General features: G+C 46.9%; 1 protein-coding gene across 9 annotated transcripts in view; it reads left to right on the plus strand.

The window, feature by feature from the left end:
• The window catches only part of CEP350 (centrosomal protein 350), an 85,064-nt gene extending 79,948 nt beyond the window's left edge, over positions 1 to 5,116 (plus strand). For all 9 annotated transcript variants that reach the window (XM_035900789.1, XM_035900788.1, XM_035900793.1 and 6 more), the window contains one exon: positions 1,050 to 5,116. In XM_035900789.1, the coding sequence (XP_035756682.1) occupies positions 1,050 to 1,214 (165 nt within the window). In that variant the 3' untranslated portion in view covers positions 1,215 to 5,116. The remainder of the gene's footprint in view (positions 1 to 1,049) is intronic.
• The last annotated feature ends 4,468 nt before the right edge of the window (positions 5,117 to 9,584 follow it).

The raw sequence follows: 9,584 nt of genomic DNA on the forward strand, positions 1-9,584 counted from the left end.
TTTTAACCTTATTTTGGCAGTCTCTAGGTGTCTGGCCCACTTGTCTATGTGGACAATGTAAATGTGTTTTGAGTTTAGTGTAGGACTTACGGTCAGAGGAGCTTTCTGCTGAAGCTGAGCAGAGGGAGAGCTTTCAGCAGGTTTTCTTTGTCGTTTTAAATGAGTGATGTTTGCACCCACTCTCTTTTCTCAAAAGTTTGAGCTTTGTTAGGCTGTATCTGTAATACTGAAGTAGTAACTTAGACAAATTTTTAATAAGTTTAACTAGAGATCCCAGTTTGGAGAGACTCTCGATAAGACTTGATTTGCTGAATGAAATTATATATTTCTGACTTACTAAAACGCCTATTTGCCAGTGACCAGTAAACCAGGATTTTGCTTGTCAACAATTTAGGAATAGAATGAAATAAATACTCTTTGAGTTACTCTTTTCGGTGTAATGGTACAAAATTCCATTTGTAATAATGCTGTCAAATCCAGTGAAGCATGGAGTATTCTGTGCAAACGAGTTGTACTATTGTACAACACATGCCAGCATTTTGTCTTCCTGTACAGAATTGGAATAATTAGCTATTTCCTTTAGGTTTTCTAATTCTTATTCAAATAAGCTGAACTGCAGTAAAGCCTCTTCTTTTTCTCCTTCCCCTGTTCAAGGTCTTTGCGTGGTTTCTTACCAGTTTAAGCTGCATGGAATCAGCTTCTTGCAAATACACAATTAGGGACTGTTTTAATGGAGCTTCTGCTGTTGGCCAAGAATATCCCATTAGCTGAGCTCTTTCAAGTGACAAACTTGTGCAGGAATATGAAAACCTTTAAAATGGATACTACAGTGAAAGGTAGAAAACATTCACACAGTGAAATAAGCCTGGTTCAAATAGATCTGTGTTCATTTTGCTATGCCAAGCGTTTCCTGTAATCTCTTACAAAGACAGATACGTTGTTGGCAGATGCGCACTGTTTTGGACTCTTTCTGGAACTTTGCGGGGGATATTATCCTAGAGCAACGGAATTGTAATGTTTGTTTTGCCTTTTCCTTTCTAACCTCCAAGGTGCAGGAACTTCACGAGGAAGAAGCGCAGTGGGTGAACTACGACGAGGATGAACTGTGTGTAAAGATGCAGTTGGCAGACGGGATCTTCGAGGCCTTAATCAGAGACACTGTCGACGTACTGAACCAGATAAATGAGAAACAGCGAAGGTTGCTGCTTGTCTGACAGTGCTGAAAATAAACTTAGAGCTGCGTAACCACTGAGTCACGGGCCTTTCTGACTCCCGACGTACTCTCCACCCTGCAAGCGCTGCTGCTGGACTTCCATGCCTGGGGTTTAAAGGCAGTTCAGAACCTGAATTTGCATCTGCTGCCACTAGAGACCTTGCACCGGACTTACTGTTTGGAACAAGCTGATCACCCACTCACTCGAGGCTGTATTGTGGAGTGCTCAAGACTGTTCGTGTGCCAATGCAGTTATGCCACATAACTATCAGCAGCTGTCTCGGGCCCCAGCCTGGCACTTTGAATTGTTCAGCTTGTGCTCTGAAAGGGTTGGGTTAAGTCGGGATATTGGCTGCTTTGCTGGAATGGCTGTCAGCCATCAGTACTCAACTTGATTTTAGAAATGTGAGTAATTTGGAGAAGAAACGGTTTGGTCAGGTTTTAGTCATAAATGGAGACTTACCGTACTGAACAGTGTTAAAATCTTAACACCTCTTCTCCTGCAGCCCCTACAATGTGCATCAGTTTCTTCTGCTCCAGAGCCTGTTTAATTCCCTTCTCTGTGAAGCTGGTTTTCATGTTTCTTCTGTGATACGGTACCAAGTATGGTGCCAGCCAGTCCAGGGAAATTAGATGACGTTGCTTTCTGCATTCAAGTAAAGAATTCTTGCTGCTTTTCCTATGTGACTTGCTTCAGTCCCGAGGTGGAGCAAGATAAAGGCCGCCTAGTGTCAAGTGTGAAAGATGAGCCTGTGGACAACTTTCCTCCTACCGTGTAGCACTTCTCTTCCTGGAGCACCAGCTGCTCCCAGATACTCAGGTTTTTCTCAGGCACGAGACATGCAGGAGTGGAAAACGTTTCCTCACAAAAGTTTGGCCTTCAATCCCTCAGCTTCCTCCCTTACTGTCACCTAATCGGAGAAGCCGTTACTTGAACAATTTAGAGAACAGAGTGTATTCACCAAAGAAAGCAGTGTCCGGTGCTCGACTGTCTGCATGTTTTGTGCTTGTGGGTTTTTTATTTATTTTCAGATAATTTATTAAGTGGGGTATAGGAGAGTGTCCTGTGCAGTTGACTGCACTGTCTTATGTTTTGAGACAGCCAAACTTCAGAAAGCATCTGTTCTGGAAACTTCCAGAGCCCCGTATTCTTCGCACAAAACCTCCAGCTTTTTGAGACAGATACATGGCAGGGAGGTAAGAAGAACTAAACCTCAGTGACCAGGAGTGGGAAGCAAAGGTAGGACTAGGAATGGACCTTCACCGCACCTGGTTTCAGAGATAATGGAGAGTTGAGGGGATTGAGCTGAAAAATGATGTGAAACTTCCCTGCTCCATCTATTTCCTTCCTTTCCCAGAACTTCTAGGCCATGGGCACCTGTTAGTGGTCGATTCAGCGCTGGGTTCGACTGCAGCACCCTTCTGCTGAGTGTTCATTCCTAACCTGTCCCTCCCATTCTTGTGTTTTTCTTGGAGGAACACAGACAATCTGGGGTCGAATGCTGATGCCTTAATAGTGGATGTCCCTGTTTGCTAACCTGGGACAAGACCCAGAGGAGAGTCACATTCTCCAGACACACTGGAGTGCAGAAAGACACTTTGAAGTCCTCAGAGGTGCCCCAAAGATGCTGCAGCCCACAATAGGCGTGGCGGGGAGATCTCTACAGTTTTATTCATCTGCTTGGTTCTTGGGCTTCCTGCTATACATACCTCTGCTACTGTTCCATTTTATTTTCTCTTTTCCACTTTTTTTTTTTTTTTTGGAAAGCTATCATTGGAATATTTGCATTTTGCACAATGACACACAGCTGGTAATTCTTCAGGGACAGCACTGGGAAATGTTGGATTTGTCAGAAGTCCATGCAAATTCTCAGATGTAGTATTGCCAGCACCTCGCTTGTGAGTTAATGGTGAGCCATATTCATGGAAGCTTAACGAGTGGAGGAACAAGGAGGTGGTCATGGTGTATCAGAACACCTCCAGCAGGCATATACGTGTCTGTCCTGCAGTAGTGGCCCTTCTGGCTGGCTGGAAGTCAGATGGTCTTGGTGAAGCATTGTTCAGCTTCTTTCTCCCCAAGTGATTCATTTGCTCACGTAAAATGTCATGATGCTGAACCAGGAAACTCTCGAATGCTTAAGATAGAAGCAAACTAAAGCTGCTGCATTTAACCAGCATAGTGTCACTGAATGGGTCACCGCCTCAGATTCCCTTTCCTGGGTGTATCTTCTTCAATAGCGAGGGTTGCTATTTTTATAGGTAGCAGTTATGGAAAGAAGGCAGACACCTGCAGCGTAGGTTTGTGGCTGGAGTATCAGAGAAACAAAGTTAGTTTCTGTCCTCTGCGTACCGTGGCCAGTGTTGAGACGGTTGCCCTGCATCCCCGAGGCTTTTCAGCTCTTCTGTGGGGCTGGCGTGGCTTTTCTGGTCTGTCCACCAGCAGGGAGAAGGTTGTACAGTTGGCCTGCCAAGGTACCAGGGACTGTTGGCGATTGTATGCCTGTTGTCTTGCTGGCTTGAATAGCACTAGTTTAGTACCCTCAACAGAAGTAGTAGCTGGTTTTACAGCTGTTTGGGCAGAAGGAAGCTGTGTCTAAGGTAATGGCTTTATTCCTTTGCAAACATCACTGTTTATTTTTGGTAGAAGTCCTTGCTAGGAGCAACCCTAAAAAGATTTGAACATACGTGAATTATCTTCTCAATACCTCAGGTGTGTTGAGTTACTTTGCGTTGAGTGTATACTCAAAACCTTGAGTGTGTTGAGTACTTGTGGACTGATGCTTACTGCGATGAAGCAATGGTCTGTCTGGGTCGTGGCTGGTAACAAGGAGGTGTGGGGACTCCTGGAGTCTCACAAACAGAGGCTGAATTCTTTATTTCTCTCCTCTCCTCAACCTTCCCGTTATAAGAACAAGATGGTATTTCTGGGTCCTGGTTATCTTGGTGCAACCATGTTAGAAGATTCAAGGCTGAGACATTTTTCTGAGACCCATAAGCTGTTCGGGGCAGTGGCTGTCATCGCTGGGGAGATGCGGTTCCCTCTTCAGAAGAGTCTCGGTGCCAGGTGGGAAAGCCCAGGCTTGTGAGGACAAGGAGCGAGTACCTCTCTCACAGCAGGATGCTCCCTGAGCCGAGCTGTGGAATTCTGCCTTTCAGAAAAGGCTTGTTGCTCACAAGGTGGAACGAGGGATTGAAAAATCCTGTCTTGTTCACTTCCCTTTCTTGAAAAAGTGGCCTTAGTTTTTTTGCAATACTTGAATAAGTGTGTACCTGCAGAAGATCTTCAGTAGCACAGTGATAGAGACCTTTTAAGTGACTATTCTGCGAGGAGCTGCGTGCAGTTCCGACTTTCATATCCCTTTGCTACCTTAAGAACATTAGGAAAATAAAGTACTTTTCAGCAGAGAAACAGTTGAATCTTATAAGGTATTTAGTGCATCTGACATGTTTACAAATCAACTGAAATGGAGAAAAGGAAACTATTGAACTTATTTGTAATTTAAACATTAAATGCAAAAATATATACAGATGAAAGAGGAATACTGTAATTAACTTGCATTTACTAGTTTTTTCCTTGACTTTGCAGAGCCTTTTGATATACATTTGCAAAGCCGCCTTTGGGAGGCTCAGTCTCCCTGCGTACTGTGTTGTGGAGATGCTGAAAAGAAACACATTTACTGTGTTTGTGTAAATAACCTGGTAACTTGGTTTTTGGGCCAGTTTCAGCTAGTGTTCACATCCAGAGCAGCTTTGCACAGTAGACAGACCCAAGGATGTTGGAGGGGTTTGGTTTTTGTTGGTTTTTTTTTTTTTTTTGTAATTAAGAACTGTAAAATAACCAGGGTGGTCCCTGTGTACACCAGTGTAAATATCTTTGGTAACTGAAATGTACTTTAAGAGAACAAAATCTGTAAATAAAGTGATTTATAAATTAATCTTGTTTCCTCGTTCTTTATAAAATGGAGCTTTATAATTACCCAAATGGTTGCTAATTCTGAAGGTGTCCTGGAGATTCGCCCCTTGTACGTTCCCCTTTCTGTCTGATGCTGTACTTGGGATGCCAATCACAGTCCACAAAATCCCATTAGAGTTGCCTTAATTATAATCATAATATTGTTAGAATTTCCTTATTGTTAAAGCCAAGTGTTGATAAAAGCAAAACCAGAAAATAGCATTGCGTAACCATTGCAGAAGTGTGCCGCATGATCTGCGGCAGAAATACTAATCCTTGCATGTGTTTAAACCATGAGTTTTTAAAGCCTATTTTAAATAAAACGGGGCGGGGGGGGGGAGCTATTTTTTATGCTAAACAACAGTCTTGGAATTAAATTCTTCAGAGCCTTGGCCCTATTTTTGAATCCCTCAGTTAGGCTCCTAATTGTTACAGCTGCTGTTGCCAGCACTGATCACTTCTGCACTGAGGGGTAAAACATCATTCCCTGGAAACTTTATGTATCGGTGGAACTTTCCTAAATCTTTGCTGTTTCCTTTCCAGGAAAAAAAAAAAAAAAACCAAACCAAAAAAAAAACCAAACCTCCATCCCTGCTTTAACATATGAAAGGTCCCGGAGCTCTGTAAGAGTCGCTGAACAGTCGTGGTGCCAAACCACAGGCGTGCGGGCGCGTGGCGAACAAGTGGCGGCGTGAAATGTGTAAGGCCAAGCCTGTTTGTCGAGCCTCCTCGGTGCACACAGCTGCTGCTGCTCCTGTGCCTCGGCTGCATTTTCATGCCATTTGTTACCGTGCAGCCCAGCAGAAAAGGCTTTGCTTTCCATTTACTACAGATGTCTACAAAACCCAGTATTGGTCTTTCCAGCTTGGAGGGTGCTGTCTACTCCTCACTACCCTTCTCTACCTGGGAGAAGAGGCATATGCATCAAACGGGATGGGGGGGGACCTGTGTGAACAAAACTGTTGCAAGGGCTTTGTGCTGTGCTGAGCAGTTGTTTGCTCTTTGCTTTGCCTTAGCAGAGGTACCTCATCCCGGAGGAGGACTTGCTGCACTCCGATTTCCATTATGGAAGCAGCTTTGCTGTACTCACGTGGTGCCAGCGTGCGGTAGGACTTGTCCTCAGCGGAGCACGCAGAGAGCGCTCTCCGCAACCCTCGTACAGGGAGAAGCACGTCGCAGGGGAGTTGAACTGGCCAAAGTGTGGCAGTGGGTCGTTTGATGTCCAAAGGGCCGAGACAAAATGGTGCTGCAGCCTCTGTGCTCTCATTACTGAGCAGCGGGAGAGCATCCATGTCACTGCTTTCCTCACCCTGCAGCGATTTTGCTCCATGAGTCCTGTGTTTTTGGACAGTGATCTACTTGCAGCCGTCAGCATCCATCCCTGGAAGTGGCTTAGAGTGCGTTTCACGTTGAAAAAAAATTGATCTGTGCTTCTGTGGCTGAAGAACTGGCTTCCCTCTAAAACAGCTCAAGCGGTGGGAACGCTGCCACGGCCGCTCTGGTGAGTGACACAGCAAACTGCTGCATTGCTACCCCTGTCCTTGCCCAGGATGCCCAGTAATCAGCTTGATGAAGGCTCTAATTTCCTCATCTGCAAGTTTATATTGCTTAACTTCGGCACCAACTTTCTACAGTGTTTGTGCAACTCATCCCAGAACCCTCAGAGTGCGGTTGCCTTCGACAGCCGTTTCACCCATGGACCTGGTGAAACTCTCGGGTTGGGCAATGGCAGGCAGCTGCCTTCTCGACAGCACGCTGGATTGAGTTGGGAATGTTTTGGTGCCTCCCTTCCCGGGTGCCACCCGCTCCCAGGTGCCCGCCTAGGGAGGTGGTGCCAGCTTCAGCCATCCCACGTCCTAAAATGCCTGGCAGAGCGCCGGAGCACTTGAAATGTTGACTCTGCTCCAGACATCGCTGCGCCCTGCCTAGCACAAGGGCTTCTGCAATGTCCAAGCTCTCATTAACACAGCCCTGAGAAGAAAAGGAGCCAGTGGGGAGCTGCTGAACACCAGCGGCTCTCTTCAGCGTACAGGAAGGAGAGGAGGGGGCAGGAATGCAGACGAGATATAATAGAGTTTGAAAGCATAGGATGCTCTCTGGGAAGTGGGTCCTATGGGGGAGGGAAAGGCACCCTGAGAGGTCTGGAAACTGGAGCAAAGAAAGCCCATAGCCCCAGCCCTGTGCCTTCCTCCCTCTTCCCCAGTAAAATCCAACAGAAATTTGGGGAAAAGGAGGAGAATACAGCTGTCGGGGAGGCAGCAGCTCCATTCAGGAGGGTGAGGGTTGGGCATGAGTGGGGCATAGGGGCGAGATGTTTGGGGGAAGATGCCTTCTTTTGCCTGCCAAGCATGCTGTGTGAGGATGGCCTGGAGCAGGTCTGGTTGTGGTTCCTGCTCTGACTGTTTCTCTTGGCTCTAGTTTCCAGCCCTTTTCTCCAGCTGTGCAAGACCTGCTGTGTCCCTTGGGCTGCGTTCCCTCCCCGGTGTTGGTTTCGGGTGGCTTCCTCTTGGAGGCTGGCTTGTCTGTCACCGCCCTGGGAAATCTAGGTTGACTCAAACTAGGGTTTTGTCTGTGCGTTTGTTGGAGGTGGAAGTAATGCCAGTTCTGGGGAGTGTCCTAGAGGTTTTATTTTCTTCCAGCAAAATAAAGGAGGCTGCAAGGGATCCTACCCTTCGTGTTGCTTGGCTTGAGGAGCTCATCAAGGAGCCTGGTCCAGCGTCCGTGTCCTGCTGTGTTGGTCTGCGGAGGTGACGGAGCCAGTGCTGCTGGGTGAACCTGAGATTGGGCACACCAGTCTTCAGTAGGCGAGACCTTGCTTATGTTGCAGGACTACTGCCACAGCAAGAGAGGAGTGCTCCGTTGTCACCCGTGTGGTATTCTCAATTTCATGCGCTGCAATTAAACCAGCTGCCAAATAATGATGTGGCAAATCTGGGTGGTGTGGCTGCCTCCAGTCTGCTCCTGGAAGCTGGGCAGATGAGCTGGAGTGGAAAACATCTGGTCTGTGCATCCTGGGTCACGGTGATGATTTATGACTTTAAGTAGATCTTAAATTCGCAGGTAAAACGTTTCCTAACCAGACATACCAAAGACAGCACGAGTTCCTCACGGTCCCTCCAAGTCCCTCCGAAAAGAGCAAGGGCAGCATCACTGCCGTCCTTTCGAGCAGGGATGAATCAGCAGAGGGCGAATAGCAGAGAGGGGCTGGTACTGCTGTAGTCTCTCTGCAGACAAACTACGTGAACACTTCATCACATCCTGAGAATGCACCCCGGATTTTCTTTTACGTCTATTGTTATTACAGGCTGGTTGGGCTTGAAAGGTAGAAATCACCTGTATCCGACCAAGCCTGTCTCGCACAGTCGGCAATTCCCAGCTACCAGTGGGGGCTACAAGGGGCTTTCCTGGTCTTCATAGGTGTGAGCCTGGCAGAGCCGAGGCAGGGCATGGGAAGCAGTTGGGGTTCATATCCATTCTATGTGTTATTCCCTGTCTCAGCAAAGCCGTGGAAGCTGGCAGGTTTATCGCACAGGCACTGCCAAAGATCTTGTCTGAAATTGTGTCTCAGCGGAGTTGTGACTGGTGCCACCAGTGGAAAAGTGCCACCTGGACTGGAGTGTCCCAGCTGACAGCAGCTGGCACAGCTTTCCCTCGTTCTCTGAGGCTGTCTGGAGATGCTAACTGAGGAAATGGGGCTTTTTCTTTCATTTAGAGAAGGGCCACACTTTAGGCGGTGCTATGCTCCAGATCGAGGAGGGCTTCACCGAGTTCATCAGTCCATCTCGGGAAGGCTGGTGAGAGACAGGAAGAGTATGGAGCCTCCTCTGCAACTGGTATTTCCAAGGTGCTCAGAGGGGAGTTGAATGTGAACTTCTCTGAACGGCCTTCAAAATGCCAGGGCCGGGTGACGGGGTTGCCATGATTGTATCATGAGTCTTGCATTGGTTGCGTGTTTTTCTTGGAGTCAGTTCCTGGAATCACACAATTAGGTAGGAACGTGTTCTTTAATTTTCAAGGAAGAAAGTCCATTTCAGGATGTCTCTGTCCCCGAACCTTCACAACTAAAGGGAAGTGAGGAGGTCCTGGGTCGGTTTACCTGGCCATTTCAAGCTGTTGGTGTTTTGCAGACAGATTCATGCTTTTAAAAATGGACAGTAGAAACCTTTCCCCAATTTCTGAAGCATATTCTAGTCCTTTCCAGCACTTCAAGGGCTGAATACCTAAAAAGCCAACTGCTCTTTCTTCCTCTCATCTCTAGCCCAGCACAGAGGCAAACAGAGTAGCTCTTTGTGTCTGTGAAAAAGATCCATTTTGGGTGCACGAAACAAGTTCTGCATGATTTTGGTGAGGCCTTAGCTGCCTTTGAGGCTCTCAGTCTGTTGGTGTTGCCCACACCTCTTTGACTTCAAGGAGATTCCT

Source organism: Egretta garzetta, unplaced genomic scaffold, assembly GCF_000687185.1.
Source record: "Egretta garzetta isolate BGI_Z169 unplaced genomic scaffold, ASM68718v1 scaffold598, whole genome shotgun sequence".
Lineage (NCBI taxonomy): Eukaryota > Metazoa > Chordata > Aves > Pelecaniformes > Ardeidae > Egretta > Egretta garzetta.